Source organism: Cucurbita pepo, chromosome 2, assembly GCF_057944985.1.
Source record: "Cucurbita pepo subsp. pepo isolate OVF chromosome 2, ASM5794498v1, whole genome shotgun sequence".
In the NCBI taxonomy this organism is placed as follows: Eukaryota; Viridiplantae; Streptophyta; class Magnoliopsida; order Cucurbitales; family Cucurbitaceae; genus Cucurbita; species Cucurbita pepo.
In genome coordinates, this window is record NC_141799.1 from 4,104,149 (window position 1) to 4,124,782 (window position 20,634).

The 20,634-nt window shown below is 37.1% G+C and overlaps 3 protein-coding genes across 6 annotated transcripts; 2 read left to right on the forward strand and 1 right to left on the reverse strand.

Moving 5' to 3' along the window:
• Window positions 1-2,896: 2,896 nt before the first annotated feature.
• LOC111789136 (protein GRAVITROPIC IN THE LIGHT 1) lies at window positions 2,897-7,226 on the reverse strand. 4 transcript variants are annotated; one of them, XR_015420075.1, is made up of 5 exons: window positions 6,977-7,226; window positions 6,532-6,664; window positions 4,068-5,637; window positions 3,397-3,488; window positions 2,897-3,198 (listed from the first exon to the last, which is right to left on the reverse strand). XR_015420075.1 is itself a non-coding variant. In XM_023669794.2 (2 exons), exons 1-2 carry the CDS (start codon window positions 6,075-6,077, stop codon window positions 4,232-4,234), a joined length of 1,431 nt encoding a protein of 476 aa, XP_023525562.2. In that variant the 5' UTR covers window positions 6,078-6,163; the 3' UTR covers window positions 3,664-4,231. The 4 variants fall into 4 exon arrangements, 1 of the variants encoding a protein (XP_023525562.2); XR_015420076.1 differs by lacking the exons at window positions 6,532-6,664; window positions 6,977-7,226 and adding an exon at window positions 6,190-6,473; XR_002814271.2 differs by lacking the exons at window positions 6,532-6,664; window positions 6,977-7,226 and adding an exon at window positions 6,053-6,163.
• A 3,365-nt stretch (window positions 7,227-10,591) lies between these two features.
• Window positions 10,592-15,197, forward strand: LOC111789280 (uncharacterized). Its single transcript, XM_023669997.2, has 7 exons — window positions 10,592-10,966; window positions 11,592-11,660; window positions 11,772-11,939; window positions 12,116-12,286; window positions 13,670-13,879; window positions 14,099-14,187; window positions 14,431-15,197. Exons 1-7 carry the CDS (start codon window positions 10,894-10,896, stop codon window positions 15,037-15,039), a joined length of 1,389 nt encoding a protein of 462 aa, XP_023525765.2. The 5' UTR covers window positions 10,592-10,893; the 3' UTR covers window positions 15,040-15,197.
• A 1,492-nt stretch (window positions 15,198-16,689) lies between these two features.
• Window positions 16,690-20,201, forward strand: LOC111789418 (uncharacterized). Its single transcript, XM_023670187.2, has 4 exons — window positions 16,690-16,864; window positions 18,169-18,291; window positions 19,768-19,887; window positions 19,964-20,201. The coding sequence occupies exons 1-4, from the start codon at window positions 16,828-16,830 to the stop codon at window positions 20,017-20,019; spliced, it is 336 nt and encodes a 111-aa protein (XP_023525955.1). The 5' UTR covers window positions 16,690-16,827; the 3' UTR covers window positions 20,020-20,201.
• The last annotated feature ends 433 nt before the right edge of the window (window positions 20,202-20,634 follow it).

The window sequence follows — 20,634 nt, forward strand, 5'->3', positions numbered from 1 at the left end:
AAGTGGCCCTCTTTGTTATTAAAGCAGCCGTAAGCAGCACCTCCTACTTGACCCATACGTCTCTCGCTCTCTCACTTTTATCACTAAAAACTTCCCTATAAAAACCCCACAAACCACACACCAACTTCTCAAACTATCATCAACAACTACTACAAACACTACAAACCCTGTCCCTTTCCAAGCCATCACCTACCCAACTCCGATGTGCACCAAAAAGTTCACGATGGCGGCATGCCTGTTCCTGGCCTTCCTCCTCTGCCAACCTCACACCACCTTAGCAATCAGGAGCTTCTACCACAAGGACACCAAGCTGCCTTCAATGGGCGTCGTCGACTTCGACATGCTACTCGGCTCTCTCCCAAGAGGCCCCATACCCCCCTCCGCCCCGAGCAACCGGGAAAATCCCGCTCCCTTCAGCGGCGGTGGCGACTAGATCTTGGTGTATGTCAAGATTATATTATTAGGTTCTATGAATCTAGATTTTATGAATGTTTTAATAGTTGAACTTAGGTTATTGTTACACACACGTGAATGTGGGATCCTAATTAGTTTGTCGTTGTCGGAGACAATAAAGGGTTGTTTGTATTTGATCGTTTTAATATATAGAACTTTTAATTTTAACTTTATTTGTGTTCGGTAAAATTAAGCTTACTTAAGTGGTAATTAATAAATATTTATTTATTTAAAGTCGATAGTTTAAACTTTATAATATTAAAAAGGAAAATCTTACGATAATGACATAAACTATATCGATGCATATATTATAATGTTTTTAGAAAATAAATTTTTAAATTTAATAAATAAAATATTAAATATAAATGTGAAACCTCTCGAAAAATAGGGTTTTATATATTAATAACTATTTTAAACGCCAATGATTTGGTTGATTTATTCGATTTTTTTTTTAATTATTATTTAGTACTATGTGAGTATAGTCTTCACTCTTAGAAGTAGCGAGACGTAGACAATGTGACCATGTCGTAGAGGAATGTCGGGGCCATCAGGTGTCGAATTCGAATTTCGAATTTTGATCCAAATCCTAGAAATGGATCGTTGCAATTAGAAGTTAAAATATCGGGTTATATGCTATCAATATTGTTTGTTGTTTATTGTCTAAAATCGCTTTCCAAGACCGTTAAGATAAGAGGTTTGGGCATATATTATACGGGCCTATGCCGATCCAACTTTTAGTTGGCTAACTTATCAAGGACAAAAGTAAGTGTCGTACAATCACACTCGCACTGAAAGTTGTCTTGAAAGAGTATGATTGTGACACTCAACAGCTAATCATCAAACCTACAAGGGAAGAACCCAAACCTGAGTGTGGTACTATGTCTCAAACATTTCAAATGCGTGTCCATTTCGTGTCATTTTCGATCCTACCCAACGCGTTTGATGGGCCCGAGCCTGTTTTACCGATCTTGGGTCGGCCCATAACAAATGTAAAGTTTACTTTTCTTCAACATTTGACATTAATGGTTGATGCTTTTAAGATTAAGTCAAAAAACAAGAACAAAGAATCAACAATTCAAACCATGCATTTGACCAAATTCCAAAGGTGATGAAAACATGAACAAATATGAAGAAATTTCAAACATTTTGAAGTAATCAAAGATGAAATCTTAAATGAAACAATTTAAAAATAATTAAAGGTCAAGAACAAGATTGAATTTAAACGATTAAAGGTCAAAAATGGGGTTGGTTTTGGATCATCACAAGATATGTTCATTTATTTTTGTGGGTTTTTTTCAACCAAAATACTTACTTTTTGACTAACCCAAAGCCCATACATTACCCAACACAGCCTCCACCCTTCTATAAATTGGCACTCATTATGCAACATTGAAGCACCAAAGTATTAACATACAAAGCAATAATGGCTTACTCTAAAACCTTTCTCCTTCTCGGCCTCCTCCTCGCTCTTCTTTACGTCTCCTCTCATGTCTCAGCTCGTTTTCTTGGTTAGTTTATGCTTGAAGCTGAGCGCTGTTTGTTGAGAATATTTCGAAAAGATCAAATTTGTTTTTGTATATAAATTTTGATGTTGGTTATTTAGTGTGGTATTAGAGTGAATTTAAATTTGTTGTTATTTGAATTTTAGATGGATTTTCACGGTTATATTAATTTGTTTTGGAATGAGGTTAATGTATATCATGTTTTAAGTTTATATGGTTAAGTTTTTAAATTGAGTGTAGTTTATTTGATGTTATTTGAACTTCGTTTTTCATTCATGTAGAGGAAAAGAAAAGTGTTGTGAAGAGTGACGACCATGATGATGATCACGACCATGGCCTTGGATACCACCATGATGACCATGATCATGACCATGACGATGATCATGACAACGACAAATATGACCATGATGATCACGATGATCATGACCATGATGACCATGACAAGGATGACCATGACGATCATGACCACGATGATCATGACAAGGATGACCATGATGATCATGATCACGATCACGATGCTAATGTCAATAGCTTGGATGATCACCATGACCATGATCACGATGATGACGACCATGACCACGACCATGACCATGATCACGATGATGACGACCACGACCACGACCATGACAACATTAAGAATTAGAGACCTAAAACTAACACCTTATCTACACCATGTTGGTAATAGTAAAGGCAGCGTCACATGAAATAAAATATGTTTTTTTTTTTTTTTTTTTGTGTAATTTAAATTAAATAAAGCAGTCATAGATCATATGATATGCTAAATTGTCTGGTTTGTTGTAATTTCTTGCCATTGTGGTTTTTATAAATATTTAATATCCAAATAATAGAATTGCTTAGATTTGCTAAATGATTATTTTCAATATTATTTTGTAAATCATTAATTATACTTATCTTAAGTTTTGCGTTGATTAGGCTTAACCTTTATGGTAGAAGGTACCTATCTAATTGCATCATGTTCGTGAAATTTTAAGGAGTTAAACATCGAGTAATTTTAGACAATAGAATCAAACCAAAAAGATATAGTACACCTACGAGCCAAACAAAAATTTGTACAGAACTCATGGTAACGTCGGGCCCAAGTAAAGAGACTCTTGGGCCATGAAGATCAAAAGTTCACCTTAGTCCAAGTTGAGTCGAGTCAAGTCAAACCTATGAAGGTATGCATTTTGCACGCCCACGATTTGAGTTATGAGAGATAACTAAATCTGACGTTCTTCTAACCCTATTTGAAAGAGGACGAAAATCTTATATTCATGTTGATTCAGAGTTCCACAAATATCAAATCATATAATATATGATATACAACATCGAACATGCATTTGTTCTGAGAAGGTAGACTGATCAAATTGTCCCAAGAGGACACTAAATCAAACATTTCAGCATTAAATATAAGAAGAACAAAGAATCAAAGGATGCGTACCCATCACAAACAATGCCGTTCTTCCTTTTGTATAGAAAACAAAGAATGTGCAAAGGGGCCCTATGCAGTCACATGGCCCAACATCACCGACCCTATTAAAATCAGCGGCAGGAGTATCATATGTGGGGCCATAAGAATCTTATAATATCGTGGAAACAGCTCAAGAAAACATTTGTGCAATCCAATAAAGCTACAGAGCACCCATCACAGTTTCCTACATACACTGAAGAAAACATTTGAAAACAAACCACTACATACTATTAAAGATTCTTGGAACTGGGAAAGCAAAGCATCCCACTTGCAATATCAAAACAAAGAGATACGTACATAACACAGAATTTTGGCAATATGTTGCAGCTTAGCAGAGAATCCAAGGACTCGAATAATTAGACTATGAGAGAAGAGATGTAATGTAAAAAATGAGATATTTGTCTCATGTCCCATCGATCTAACTATACATGTAATTATATAATACTTATTGCTATTTATATGTACATGCAATGATGTCTGGTTGTGTTGCACAACAGCTAGACCAACCCTCTGTCACCGACCTAATATGATATTAACAAAACTTGATGGGATGGTTTTCAGTCAAGATAAATATGCCAACTAATCTAAAACACTTCAGTCCACGCGGTTTCTCTTCAAAATGGCTAGAAAATTGCACTTACTCGTTTGGATTGCCTTGCCGAGGTAGGATGTTTTGTCTCTCCGTCACAGTATGTGCAGCAACTTGTCCAAATTCGAGACATAATAAATTGTTAAACAGCTTGATCTTTGAGTTGGTGAAGGGGCCAATACTATGAATTATTAGTTGATACTCATAAATAATAAATTACTGTGAGAGATAGACCCGGCATTGGATTATAGTTTTACCAATTATGAAGCCAGGAATGACAGTAAGTGCCACAACTGGGTCGGCATTAGGTGAAAGGTACACTTCATCAATGACACTTTCCATGTAGACCTCAGAGAATCGGCATCCCTTCCTTACTTGAAAGATGGAGGCCTCCGGTTCAATGGAGTAAGCTAATGAATGCAGGAGCCATACCCATCTTGCCATTTCTGCAAATGTGCTAAAGAAGGTTGTGTCGGGGAATTGACCGGAGCTGATTAGGCCTCTCTGGTCCAAATTACCGAATAATGATGATTCCATCTTGGGGTGAATGAGCCTCAAGTACTTAACTCGACAAAACTTGGCAAAGGTTGATTTAGGATTTTGTGAAAGGAAATCCTTTGCTTTCCTAAGCTTCATCTCCATAAATCTTGCAAGGAAAAACTGCTTCTGTTTCCTTTCTTCCGGCAACGATTCATTTGGAAGGGCAAAGTTGAGTTTATGGAAGGAATCGAACATTTCCCTGAAAACATACGTCTCGAATGCAAAGCGCCTATGATTATCATGCCAATAAACAGCATCGGGTTCAATTTCTGTCGCAGCTGCATGAACATCCCAACCAGAAGATTTCATTTCATCCACCATCATCCGGACAAAACTTCCAACAGACTTAATTGTATGTCCAAGAACTTTAATGAAATGACTAGTGTTGACTCCTGATAAGTGATCACCGGTGACAGAAAACAGCCCACTTCGATCTAAACGCTTCTCGAGCAACCTATTCTGTTTTTTAATTTCCTCAATCTTCTCTCCAAGAGACACGATTTCAGAACCTTTCAGTCTTGCTTGCGCTTCCAATATTTTCCCCATTATGTGATATGTTCCCACAAGACTCTTTAGCTCCTGAATTTCAGCTAAGAGCATTGTGGTTTCAGGTGAAGGATCAAACTGTTTTTTAAGGTAACACTGTTTCAATTCAGACAACACTTTCAATTCTGAGACAATACAGTGATCAGCGCCTTGAATGCCTTCTGCATCATAAGGGGATTGAGCATACTGTAACTGGGCATATGCAGCTTTAACTGATGAGATGCTAGCAAACAATTTGGCAACCAATGCTTGCAATTGGACTCTGTTCTGAAACTCTTCTTCACCACTATCAAAAGACTCAGATTGACTACCCGTACTTCTACTTGCTGTGCAATCATCACTGATCCTTTCTTGTGGTTTAACTTTCTGAATTCCATGAACGGGACCTATCCCAGTTAGAGCTCGGACGTGAAGTACTTTGGTAAAAGCACGTGCCAATCTACTCTTACTACTTGGAGTCAGATTGGAGGATTTAACAGATTCCATCTTGGGGCAGAAAAATGGCAAGAATGATTGAAGATATCCCAAATCACCGTCTGAAATGTAAGAATTACATACACATTATCAGATAAATTCATGTGTTTGCACCTCATATGATCATTTGGATTACAAGTCTTAATGGCGGTATGCTAAGATAGTGAATTCAATTCTAAGATACATGCTCGAAAAATTTGCTTGAAGGTTTATCTTTAAAGTTTTAATGCACAACTTTGGAGATGAACCAAGTCTCTGGAATGATATCATGTTTGGAGGGAATCAAAATTCTCACAAAGAATTAAACAACAAAAGCGCAAGGGGTTCAAAAGATCTAACAAAAAGGCAGCCTATAAAACAAAACGAGCTTTCTATATAATTATTCAACTGCACATTACAATATTTCTTGAGATTAAACAAATCGAGTCAACAGTAGGCACGCATGAACTCAATAAACAAACCCAGAAGACAGAATACCCTGCAAATGCAGACGAGTGACCATGGTCGCTTACTAATCATGAACATTAAAAAAAAGGGTGACATAAAGGAGTTCCAGCCTTCCATTATTTAGAGTACTATTAATAGAAGAGCCTTTAGTCAATAACTCAACCTACTTTAATAACTTCAAAGCCCCCTCTCAAAAAGAATCTCCATGTTCCTTTAAGATAGCCTACATGGCTACTTTTTCTGCACGTATAGCTCCCATCAATCCCCCACAAAAATATATTAAATGGGAAAACTGGAAAGGAGTTCCACGTTAAAGATAAGCACAACATCAAAAAACAGGGAAATGTGTGGTGAGATCCATGGCATCTTTTCTTAAATCGCATTTCCTAAAAAGGGACATTGCCTCAAATATGAATCATCACGTGAAGTCCTTTACATGATTCCATACTCGTGCAAACATCGGGAAAACCCCAATTTAAAAAAATCAACAGTACTTTCGTTTACTGTACCTGAATGAATCACCCAATGAAATCACGGAGATTCCAGTCAGTCAACCAGTCATCGCAACGTAAATCTCAAGAAAACGGAGCCACAAGACGCCGTGAGAAACACAGTTAAGTAGACCTCGGCGACCCGTTCACTCTGCAGTATGAAAAAACGAAAGAAAAATTCAAAACAGAGCCAAACACACAGTTTTCTCGTTTCTATTTCAAATCCGAGTAAAAACTACACAAACAGAGAAGAATCATAGCAGGAAAATGAAAATAGCATACGACCGTTCATAACATTAGCAACAAAGATTTAGACATTGCCGCATCTCTGCATTTTCCATATATAATGAATGAAATGCTAGACTACACTCGAGAATGGCCTTTCCACCATTCAAATAAACACGTAAAACATCGAAAGAGCAACGAATAGCAAGAATACAAGGAAAGAAAACGCGGCATTGACCTCATGAAGAAACTTGAGACGAGCTGAAACGCCAATGAGGGTAAAATCCAATGGAAGTAACCGTTCTTCGCTGTCTTCAAAGTGCTTTAGGTTTTTGTACTCTCTTCGGAGCTCAAAAAACACGTCTCCTGAAAACTCGAGATCGTTGAATGGAGTGTCTTATCTCTGTCGCGCCGCTTCGAAGAACCAAAATTCTAGAGAGGGTAAAAGAAATGGCAATGAGAGAGAGAATCAGAGTGAAGGAGAGAGGAATGGGAGGGAAGGGACAGAGAAATACAGGGACGATTGGAGGGAGAAACAGGTGAAAAGACGAAAAAGGGCATGGTTTTGGAGGTGACATGACGGGGCTACACCAAGGCTACGAAGACCATACCTTCGGGGTTTTGTGAGACGAAAATACCCCCGACTTTTTCAGTTATTACCATAATTTATTTGTTAAAATATGTGTTGAGTTACAAATTTATTGGAGGTCCAGTTGTCAGGTTATTATTTTTTTATTATTATTTAAAAACACAGTATATGCTACATTCACCAGTCACAACATATTACTAACATCGATAGTAAACGTTAAATATTCTTGATTTTTATAGTAATCTTAAACATAGTGTTAGGTTGAGTTCCATTGTCTTTCCCTTTCGGGCTTCCCTTCAAGGCTTTAAAACGTGTCTGCTAAGAGAAGGTTTCCACACCCTTATAAATGGTGGTTTGTTCTCCTTTTCAACCAATGTGGGACATCACAATCCACTCCCATTTGGGCCCAGCGTCCTCCTTCGCACTCTTTCCTTCCTCCAATCGACGTGGGATCGCCCCCAAATTCACCCCCTTTTTGGGCCAGCGTCTTTACTGGCACATCATCTCATGTCTACCCCCTTTAGGGAACAGCGAGAAGGCTGACACATCGTCTGGTGTTTGGCTCTAATACCATTTGTAACGCCTCAGATCCACCGCTAGCAGATAGTGTCCTATTTGGGCTTTCCCTTTCAGGCTTCCCCTCAAAGCTTTAAAACGCGTATGCTAGGGAAAGGTTTCCACACCAAAATGGTGGTTTGTTCTCCTCCTCAACCAATGTGGGACATCACAATCCACCCCCCTTTGGGGCCAGCGTCCTTACTGGCACGCCATCTCATGTCTACCCCCTTTAAGGAATAGCGAGAAGGCCGACACATCATTCGGTGTCTAGCTATGATACCATTTGTAACGCCCCAAGATCCACCGCTAGCAGATATTGTCCTCTTTAGGCTTTCCCTTTCGGGCTTCCCCTCACGGCTTTAAAATGCGACTGCTAGGGGAAAGTTTCCACACCCTTATAAATTGTAGTTTGTTCTCCTAAAAAAAGATTGGTACGTGAACTATAGATAGTTAGATTATTAGATCATATGAACATAGATACAATGAATAATAATAAAATATTTATTTATTTTTGTATGTAATGAATTTGTGAAATATTTAACATTTTTAAAATTAATGTATCTTTTTCAATTTTTTGTTGGATAAATTTATAAATTTTAAAAATATTAAATAAATGGTGAATCGGGGGAGGAAGGGGTAATTTGGGAAGAACGGGGGATAAGTTTTGAAGTGGGAGGGATTTGGAAGAGAGGGTATATAAGGAAAGGTGATGGTCCCAATGAGGGGAGGGGTGATTGAGTGTAAACAATTAGAACGTAAAAATGGTGTGAGCGGATACGTCAGATGACAACTGGCAAAGTGGGGCCCATTTCAGCCCCAATTCTTTTTCCAACTTTTCCATATAATTTCACTGACGTGGCATTTACACTCATTGGACCGTTTCTTGCATGCAATTTTTTTATTGACCTGTTAAAAACTTTAGGTTAATAAATAAAACGTATTTTTTTTAACCTACGTGTCATTTTGTCTTTTTCTTCCTTCGAAATTATTAAATTTTCTAGTATACCGTTCACTACAATAGCTTACGAAAAATGCTATTATAGACTTTTTATAGTGTTTTTCGTACGTTGTGACAGCCCATATTATTAAAAGTTGAGACTTTTTATAGCGTTTTTGTATAGCTATAATTGATGCTATAATAGAGTATAAATATATAACTTATATATAATGCTATAAAAACATTTAATAGCGTCTTTATTAAAGCTATAATATATTAATATAACTAAAATATATGTTTTCATTAACTTATAATAACATAATTGAATCGCTAAAACTTAATATTTATAGCTTTAATTTTATGGTATATCAAAATTATTTCTTCATTTATAATTATTATAATTATCATAATGCAATTCGATAACATTTATTTTTCATTAAACTCTGTATTTTATCTAAAAAAAATATTTTTATATTAATATTTTATTTTAAAAATATTCTCGCACAAGTAATATTTTAAAAATACTCTTAAATTTTAAAAAATTTAATTATTTTTCGATTTTTTTTTGAAAGTTTAAAGATACCCTTAACATTATTATTATATTTAAAAAACTATTAAACTTTTTAAATTAGTATTAACCTCATTTATTTCTATTAAAAAAAATTCAGATATTATATTCAAACTTTTTAAGGTTACTTTTAAGAAAAAAATAATTAAGTTTTAAAATTTAAGAATATTATTAAAAATTTTGAAAGTTCACCGCAAAATAATATTATTTTTATCAATTTAGCCTAATAAATTTAATAAAAAATGAATAAAAATTTTTCTGTCGGAGTTAGATATACATGAATATAGCAAAAATGTATCGTAAAATCGAGCGAATATTTATAAAAAATGCAATGACGAAAATTAAATGGAGGCACATGGAAGTAATTAGATGGATAGGGTCGGGAAGAAATTATATTTTTAGATATTTGTTCCCTTTTTATGTGCTTGCTTGTGTTGTTCTTGTCTTCCTTTAAATCTCCCTGTCTTGTTTTTTGTATTGTCTTTTAGTTCACAGACCAAGCATCATAAGAACAAAGCTGAAAGAGGCACACACATAAAGGAACATATTGGGTTATGCCCACACCGCTCTATATCAGAATAGCGTCTAAAGTAGACCTCTCAATAATTGATGCCAGCCATGTAACCGTCTTCCACGTTTACTATAGTCAATTCAAACATGACTCAATTGATTGGTTAAAAGTTAGAGATTTACCGAGAATTCGTGCTGTAGTTAATTATTACATGATGTGAGACACGATGTTAGATGGTTAACTTAGTTTTATGAACTGAAATATAGCCACTGTGTCATAGGTGATAACATTGATTACTGGACTCAAGAGCCGGTAGAAATGAAAATGTCATGAAAGAGGACGGATTGATTTTGAATAGACTAATACTCTATGAAACATCTTATTATATAGAGATTGAGTGTATGTCATATTGAAGTCACGCTCAAAATTAGAGGATTTTGTGCAATATTTTTACGTTCATGAATAAACAGTTAACATAAATTGAATAGATTAATGACATCTAACGGAAAGTTTACTAGTAAAAGTTAAAGTTTTCTATAAATATTTTAAAAAGAACAATCACGAAAGTATTTTTCGAAATAAAGTTTGGATTGAAAAGAAGTTTTAAGCGATTAATCTAAAGAGCAGTCATTAAAAATTAAACTTTTAGAAGATTCCCAATATTTTTAATCTTTCTTTGCGCAGAATGTTTGTATTTGAACGCTAATCCAGCCTCGAAATCCTAAGCGCAAGCCACAGGTCCGCCATTAGCAAACCAAGAGAGCGAGAAGCACACCATTACCATAAAAAGTGGGATTGGGAGGCGAGCTCAAGAACAAGATGCCTCTCTGAATCGCGCACACACAGATTGCGAACCAAAATCAAACCATACCCATTTCTTACTTCGAATCAAACCCTCAATTCCCTTTTCAAATTCGACCCATCTTCAAAATTTCATCGCAAGGGAAGTACCTGAATCCTTGCTCTGCTGCGAATCTCTTGTTCAGGGAGCCATGAGAAATCCCTTTCTCTTCCTCGCTTTCATTGTTCCAATCGTTAGTTTTCAAGCTCATTCTGCTCCTTCTGGTAAGTGGGTTCTTCTTGTATTGCCCTTTAATCGCTTCTTACTCTTGTGGGTTGATGGTTGATTTCACTGAGATGTGCTCTTGTTCCCGAAATTTGTTATCTATTACAAGTGGGGGCTGGTGGGAGGTTCGTTGTTTCTAATCGGGTATCATAGTCATGCCCTTAACTTAGCTATGTCAATAGAATCCTCAAATGTCGAACAAAGAAGGTGTGAGCCTCGAAAATGGAGTCAAAAGTGACTCTAGAGTGTACTTTGTTCGAGGATTCCAGAGAAAGAATCGAGCCTCGATTAAGGGGAGAGGTTGTTCAAGGGCTTCATAGGCCTTGGGGAAGACTCTATTGTGTACTTTGTTCGATGGTGATTGTTGGGAGGGAGTCTCATATTGGCTAATTTAGATTGGTACGAGGCCTTTTAGGGAAGCTCAAAGCAAAATCATGAGAGTTTATACTCAAAGTGGACAATATTATACCATTGTGTAGATTCGTGATTCCTAACCGAGGCGAGCTTGAATTTCAACTAGAACTTTTGGTTAAGGTTTATCTGGGATCCTTCATTTATTGTTTGTTCTCATGAATTTCGACTTGATAAACCCCTTTGTGATTGTTATCATGCTGTTAATCTCAGGACTATTGGCAAGGCAGTTGTCTTCTGTTCTAAAATGGACTGGTTCTTCGTCCAAAACACCTCAACCAGGTTATTTTGTAGTGGCTATTTGAGTTTGTTGTGTTATGTTTGTTCATGATGTTCATATGTTTTAGCTGCAATCTGATCAAGTTTTGATGAGAAGAGGGTTGGTTCTTGCAGATGCGAATGCTCTTCAGTTTGAGAGTGGCTACTTAGTTGAGACTATTGTTGAGGGAAATGAAATTGGAATGGTTCCTTACAAGATTCGCGTCTCTGAGGATGGAGAACTCTTTGCTGTCGATTCGGTTAATAGCAATGTCGTCAAGGTTTCTCCACCGTTGTCTCGATGTATGCTCGTTTCTCTGTTCTTCATTCATGAAAATGTGGACTTCTTTTGTTAGCTGCTGTAACAAGTGTAGCTTGGTTTCTGTTCTTGGTCACTACTAGAGTTCTTCATATGTCATGGAATGTTGTATACTTATTGGGTGTTTGTAATAATTGTCTAGAAACAATCGCCTTTTCAGATAGTCGAGCGAGATTGGTTGCCGGGTCTTTCCAGGGCTACAAAGGGCATGTTGATGGGAAACCAAGCGATGCTCGGTTCAATCAGCCGAAAGGCGTGACGATGGATGACAAAGGAAATGTGTATGTTGCTGATACTTTGAACCTTGCCATCAGAAAGATTGTTGATGCTGGTACCTACCATTAGTCTTTTCTATCCCATTGTAAATGTAAATAAGAACTCTCTAAGGAAGAATCGTGAGATCCTATATTGGTTGGGGAGGAGAACGAAGCATTATTTCTAAGGGTGTGGAAACCTCTCCCTAGCAGACACGTTCTAAAAATTTTGAAGGGAAGTCCGAAAGGGAAAACCCAAGGAGGACAATATCTGATAGCGGTGGGCTTGGGTTGTTACAAATGGTATCAGAGCCAGACATGGGGCGATGTGCTAGTGAGGAGGCTAAGTCCCAAAGGGGGGTGGACACAAGGCGGTGTGCCAGCAAGGACGCCAGGCCGCAAAGGGGGTGGATTGGAGGGTCCCACATTGATTGAAGAAGGGAATGAGTGCTAGCGAGGATGTTGGGCCTCGATGGGGGTGGATTGTGAGATCCCACATCGGTTGGGGAGGAGAACGAAGCATTCTTTATAAGGGTGTGGAAACCTCTCCCTAGCATACGTGCTTTAAAAGCCTTGAGGGGAAGCCCGAAAGAGAAAACCCAAAGAAGACAATATCTACTAGTGGTGGGTTTGGGCCCTTATCAATGGTATCAGAACCAGACACGGGGCGATGTGCTAGCGAGGAGGTTAAGTTCCGAAGGGGGGTGGACATGAGGCAGTGTGCCAGCAAGGATGCCAGGCCCCAAAAGGGGTGGATTGGAGGGTCTCACATCGATTGGAGAAGGGAATGAGTGCCATCAAGGACGCTGGGCTTCGAAGGGGTTGGATTGTGAGATCCCACATCGGTTGGGGAGGAGAACGAAGCATTCTTTATAAGGGTGTGGAAACCTCTCCTTAGCATACGTGCTTTAAAAGCCTTGAGGGGAAGCCCGAAAGAGAAAACCCAAAGAAGACAATATCTACTAGTGGTGGGTTTGGGCCCTTATCAATGGTATCAGAGCCAGACATCGGGCGATGTGCCAGTGAGGAGGCTAAGTTTCGAAGGGAGGTGGACGCGAGGCGGTGTGTCATCAAGGACGCTGGGCCCCAAAGGAGTGGATTAGGAGGGTCCCACATCGATTGGAGAAGGGAACGAGTGTCAGCAAGGACGCTGGGCCCTGAAGGGGGGTGGATTGTGAGATCCCACATAGGTTGGGGAGGAGAACGAAGCATTCTTTATAAGGGTGTGGAAACCTCTCCTTAGTAGACGCGTTCTAAAAACCTTGAAGGGAAGCCCGAAAGGGAAAGTCCAAAGAGGACAATATCTGTTAGCGGTAGGCTTGAACGTTCATCCTCCGTGCTTTCTCGAGATGTGGAAAACTCTGTGATCTCGAAGTGGGCATAAATGAACTTGAATGTGGAAGTCTTAGGTAGTATATTTGGACAAATAGAACATTCTCAAGTCAAAAGTGATTTTGCAGGCGTGACAACAATTGCAGGAGGCAAGACAAATGTTCCAGGATATAGCGATGGGCCCGGTGAGGAAGCGAAGTTTTCGAACGATTTTGATGTCATATATGTCAGGCGTACCTGTTCGTTGTTGGTTGTCGATAGAGGCAACGCTGCACTTCGCCAAATCACTCTGAACAAAGAGGATTGCGATTATCAGTACGGTTCCGTTTCTACCTCAGGTTTGAACTTGTTTGATCATGTTATTAACTTGTGTTATTTATCGTTCGATATTCAACATCGATGAACTAATAGCACAGTCGTTAGTCCTGATAAATGAACTCGAATAACTTGGGCAATAGTTTTATCAACAGCTGCTTAAAACCGAGCAATCAAACGACAGTGTTAGCTCGTATGAAATATAATGTGCTACTCCTTTCTCACTGATAAACCTTTTGCAGACGTTGCGATGTTCGTTGGCTCTCTTCTCGTAGGATACGTTACATATATGCTTCAACATGGATTCGGGCTGTCGTTCTTCTCTTTTATTGTAAGTTCATATATCTCCCTTCTCCCGCTTAAACCGATACTCTGTTTCAAGATTCAATGCTGATCATTATAACGATAGTTAGCAACAATCTCGCCAAGATCTTCAATTCCGTGTACATCTGATGCCTCTCCCCGTCACCACCTTTCGAAATCTCGCGTTTTGTTCATAGTTGGGTAGTTATTTGCGTTTATCTATGAGAATTCAAAACATTGTTTAGCCAACTGATTCGAAGTGTATGCATAGGTACCGAGTGAATGTTCGGAGTCCAAAACGAACGAGCCGAGCAAGGGAAAACACACTCCGCTCGTAAGTACAATAAAAGAAGAAACATGGTGGGAGTCTTTCCGACAGGTCTTTACCGAGCTTTACAAGCAGGCGCTCGAGTCAGTACCGAGCAACCTCAAATCCTTCCTTCCTTCATACCAGAAGAAAGGCCTGACACCTTTGAAAGATACTCTCAAGATGCCAGAAGATGAAATCAAAACCAATGTGACCTTAAAACAAAGCACTGTCACTCCTCTCTCTGAAACCAAGCATGCCTCACTCAAACATGATAAAATGAAGCCACCAAAAATGAAGTCAAGTAGTTTCAAGAACAACCCGTCTCTCTTAAACAAGCACGGTGCCGAGTTTTACGGGACAGGCATGGTTTCTTCGTCGCATAGCCGATCCAAGGGCCAGAAGGATCGATCGAGACATCGACAAAAGGAAAAAGGATCGGAATTCTTAGCAAGCGGAGTTGGGGTTGAACCGAAACCTGCAGAGACGAGCATGGATTATAACGAGCCGATGTTCGGGCAGTACAATATGAGGAATAAGTACAGAGTTGATTCTTCTTCTTTCCATTTCTGATGAACTTGATTGTTGATGAATTACTTTGATCATATAGCCAAAGTACACAAATGACCTCTGTTTTCTGTAAGGTTTGACAGCTTCTAACTTCCTTTGAGAAGGTTATTAGGGACATTTTGAAGAATGGTTTATGAAGAAACTTGAAGATTGAGCTTTAATGGCTTCTTTTTAGCTTTACCGCGTCGTTTTCTCGTTTACTCGGTTTTTTTTTATACTCCCGAGAATTAATGGTTGATGCTAAATTTGGTCCCTATAGTTTGAGAAAATTAGAATTTAGTGTTCGATAGTTTAAAAATTAGAATTTTATCATCATGGTCGATAAAGCTCGGGTAAATAGTCTTGGTTTTATCAAACTACATACTAATTCTAACGTTTAAAATTACAGGGTGGTAATTTAATATATTCTTTTTACAAATATTTTAACTATTTTAAAAAAAATTAATATTCCTTCTTATAATTAAATGAAGAATCATAATTAATCCATTTTTGTGCGGTCTACGGGCGATAAAGTAACCCTCGTCAGCCCAACGAAACTTTTTGATGAAGCAAGAATGCAAAGAAATTAACACCTCCTTACACAAAATTCGGATCAATTAGAGATGATGGTAGAATTAGATTAATCAAAGATCTACAAACAAGATTTGGAACCTTCTAAATTGAGTCACCCCACAATCGAACTTGATCAAGAGTTGATTGAATGACTCGGATGTAATCGATCAAAGATCTAGAAGCAATATTTGAAACTTTGTTCTAAATTGAGTCACTCCACAATCGAACTTGATCAAGATTTATTGAATGACTCGTATGCAATTCTACCACAATAATTGCTTTAAACTTAGAAATAACAAAATTGATACTCGAATTTTTAAGAAAAAACGTCTCAATTTGAGATCTCAATTTCATTCATCCACAAATCTCCTTTTTACCTACCAATTTGTGGGTATTTATAGTCTCCCGACAAAATACGTTTGTGGTCGGAATTTAATCCCGATCCCCTCTAATCTCCAAGATAAAGTAAATTTGACCATTACATATAAAATTAAAAATAATATTTTTCAACGTTGATGTGTGGCTACAGAGATAAACTTGAAATCAATTGGACTTTGCCTGCACAACGTCTTGACATTTTTTGATCTTGCATACAAGGTTTTATTAGTCAACGGTTAATAATATTCTAAAAAGTCAATTTTAATAATTATAAATATCAAAATAAATAAAAATAAATAGACATAGAATATCAAAAAGATATACAATTTTTTTCCTAATATAAATTATTCGATAAATATAATAATTAATTTTTAAAATTTAAAAAGTATTTATTGGATTCTTTTGTTTTCATAGATCTTCAAATTTAACTCAAATTTAATTTAATTTTTTTTTTTTTAATTTCGTAACCTAAGTTCTGTTTGTTTATTTTTTTTTTTACTTTTCTAAAAAAAAAAAATAATTTCCATTAGTTTTTTGTTAAATAAATTTTAAAAATATGAAAATTATTGTTATTATTCAATTAATACAAATTTATTTATTTAAAAAAATACCAATTTGAAGAAACAAACCACCGAAATTAGATATTTTAAGGACAAAAATGGAAGGAAGGAAAGTAACCAAAATGTTATTTTAACAAAATTATTATTATTAAAAAAAAAGGCGCTGTAAACTCAGCTTCGGCTTTTGACTTTTTTGGACTCTCAGCGAAGCTTCTTCGCTCTCTTCCCAAATCTGCCATTCCTTCTTCCATCCCTTCTCATCCTTCCTTCTTTCTTTCTTCTTGTAATTTTGCGCTCTTTAATGGGTTGTGCCGGATCGTCGCAGGCCAAAGGCGACGGTGAGATTGTCCTATTACTTCCCTTTTCATATTCTGATTCTTTTCCGAGATTCTTCTTCTGGGAATTGAACGATTTCATCTTCTTTCTGATGCTTAATTTTGGGATTTTATTGTTTTCGATTCTTCGATGAATTTGGCTTGATCCTACTTTGATGAAAGTGGTTAATCGTGTTGGGTTTATTGTGTGTGGAATGTGAGATGAGAATTTGTGGATTTGAATCGGATTTGTTGTCGAGCGAATTGATTGTTGGCATTTTGGTATTTGTGATTCACTGATGGGATTTTTAAGCTTAGAACTGATGATTGGTTTTGTTCTTAGTGTAATTTACGTTTTTATTGCGCTTTTCGTTTTAGGACAATTGGTTTGGAGGTTCTTAAGCATGCAATTGTTGGTATTGAAGAGCTGAGATTGATTAGTTTCTTGTTTTGTTTTAGTACTTGATTTGATTGCTATAGCTTTTAATTGGGGCTGCTAATTTAGGGAGGTTAATTGTTTGCATCTCATACACCCCTGCTGTTAGATGCTAATTCGGCTGAACCCCTTGTGTTATCTGTGTTTCAAAAGTCGATATGATACTATTTTGCCTTGTGTAATCGAGTTTCAAAAGCCAATATGATACTATTGTGCCTTGTGTAATCGAGTTTCCAAAGCTGATATGATACTATTGTGCCTCGTGTAATCGAGTTTCAAAAGCTGATATGATACTATTGTGCCTCGTGTAATCGAGTTTCAAAAGCTGATCTGATACCATTGTGCCTCGTGTAATCAAGTTTCAAAAGCCAATATGATACTGTTGTGGCTCGTGCAATCGAGTTTCATAAGCCAATATGATACTACTGTGCCTCGTGTAATTGAGTTTCATAAGCCAATATGATACTATTGTGCCTCGTGCAATCGAGTTTCATAAGCCAATATGATACTATTGTGCCCTGTGTAACCGAATTTCAAATGCCAATATGATACTATTGCCTCGTGTAATCGATTTTCATAAGCCAATATGATATATTGTGCCTTGCGTAATCGCGTTTCAAAAGCCAATATGATACTATTGTTCAATGAGATGATAGAAATGTTTGGAGAAATTCTCATGTTATTGGGGAATTTAATGTTAATGTTCTTAGCGAGACAGCAAGCACGGTGGCTTACTGTGTTGTAATGTCGATGAGTTCTATCATTGATCATACCGTTAATCCACGCACTTCAACTTCTTTTCTGCAATCATAGTTCATCAGCTGCTAATGTCTAGAGTTATAAGGAACTTATGCCATCCTTTTTAGTCACTTGAAGAATTTTTGTAATTCAGGGCCTGTGAAAAAAATTCGGAAGCCTAAAGCTTGGAAGCATCCCCAGCCAATAACAAAGACAGATCTTGCGCGGATGCGTGATGAATTTTGGGATACTGCTCCTCATTATGGTGGCACAAAAGGTATTGCTGTAATCTTGAACTTTTTTTTGGGTCTTGCACAATATTTTTGGTTATAGGTGTTATTAAATTCAAGCTAATTCATTGATTTGGATATCATATTTGATGACCACAACTGAGATTAGTATTACTGAAAGAAGTTCTTAATGCTCATGCAAATATATGATTCAAGGTAATGTGTCAAGAATTCATTGCCTAGTTAATCATGACTAATGAGAAGTAATCTTCTATATTTAGCATGTCATAACTGTGAGATCCCACGTCGGTTGGGGAGGAGAACAAAACATTCTTTATAAGGGTGTAGAAACCTCTCTCTAGCATACGCTTTTTAAAATCCAGAAGGAAAAGTCCAAAGAGAACAATATCTACTAGCGGTGGGCTTGGGCTATTACAATAACAGTAAAGGAAATTGATTTTGTATTATGGATCTCTAAAGGTGATCTCTATTTAAGACTATGCTATTGAGTATCTTCCATCACCTCATTTGTTAGAACATTCGTTAGCCATGATGATCAAATCTGTCAAAAATACTTACTAGTTAGGTGTATTAGTTAGTGAGTTCTTACGTATCTCCGTTTTGAAATGTAGATAGAATCATGCACAAAATCAAAATACATACCTCTAGATAGATTAGAATATGTTTAGCAGAGTGTACATCGTGAGTGGAGTATAACTATCCAATGTATGCCTATCTTCTTTCGTGTATGGATGTCTCTAATGGTAGAACGAAAGTTGGAAAAGCACGACATTACAATATTTTGGCTTTTAAGATGATGAAAGAGATCTTAAATTTTGTAACAGCCTAAGCCCGCGCTAGCAGATATTGTCTTCTTTGGACTTCCCCTCAAGGTTTTTAAAACGTGTCTACTAGGGAGAGGTTTCCTTACCCTTATAAGGAATGTTTCATTCCCCTCTCCAATTAATGTGGATTCTCGCAATCCACCCCTTTGGGGGACGTTGGCACACCACTAGTTTCTGGCTTTAATACCATTTATAACCGCGAAGCCCACCGCAAGCAGATATTGTCCTCTTTGGGCTTTCCCTTTCGAGCTTCTGCTCAAGGTTTTAAAAATGCGTATGCTAGGTAGAGGTTTCCTCACGCTTCGTTCTCCTCCCCAACCGATAGGATATCTCACAAATTCAGCAGAATCTGAAGCTTTTAAGTTCAGTTCAGCTTCAAATTTCGTTTCATACATTTTGCATATGAAGCTGCACATCTTCCTATGCAAAATTCATATGCACATATTGATGTTAAGCATGATTCAAGGTTGTGGAGTAACACATGTACAAAAGAATTCATTAGACCAAAGTTAAGCTCCATCTAATTTGCAAATGGCTGAACACCTGCATGAAAGTAGAGAGAGAAGTTTTAGTTTGATTTGATGAACAGTTGATATTAAGTAGAAGATGAAAGAAGCAAATCCCTGAGTGTGGTTAATAACAATAAAAGTTTGTGTTTGTGTATTTCGTGGAGAACAGAGATATGGGATGCACTTCGAGCTGCTGCAGAAGCTGATCTGACACTAGCACAAGCAATAGTGGATAGTGCAGGCGTCATTGTACAAAGTGCTGATTTAACAATTTGTTACGATGAAAGAGGTATATATTTACATTTACACCCTCCATCCCTCTACTTTGGTTGATTCCAATTTATAAGAATAAAACTGAAATGCAGGTGCAAGATACGAACTGCCCAAGTATGTTTTGAGCGAGCCAACCAACTTGATTTGAAGTAATAAGCAATGAGGAATTGTATGTTTTGCGTGCTAAATTGATTGTAAATCATGTATATTACAACCAACTGTTTCATACCGTCTCTCACATTGATGGATTGGATTGGGCTTATTATTATTATTATGCTAACTCACTGTAGCTTCCTTTTGATCGAATCAAGTGTCTATTTGGAATTGTCACTTGTTGATGCCACCCACAAAGGCTGGAATCATTGCTTTACCCATCGCCATTTCTTATTGCTCTCTTAACTATTTTTTGTACCTTCTTTTCCATACAAATAGTTCTGAATTTTGAGTTTTATACTTTGTGACTTATCTCATGATATCCAATTTAAATGGGTTTTAAGGATCTGAACGGGGATTACTATGTTTACTTTCAACGCGTAAACAATCTCAAATTAATTATATGTTTCATATCATACTATCTCTCATATTTTGTCGTCAATCAATAATATGAACTTTTTTAAATAAACCTATGTTGATTGATATGAACTTTTTTAAAAAAACCTATGTCAATTGACAATCAAATTAACAAGAACGTTATCACACATATTTAGTAACGTACAGTTCAAGGCAGTACAACATGGGTATCCTCATTATGTAAATGACCGTT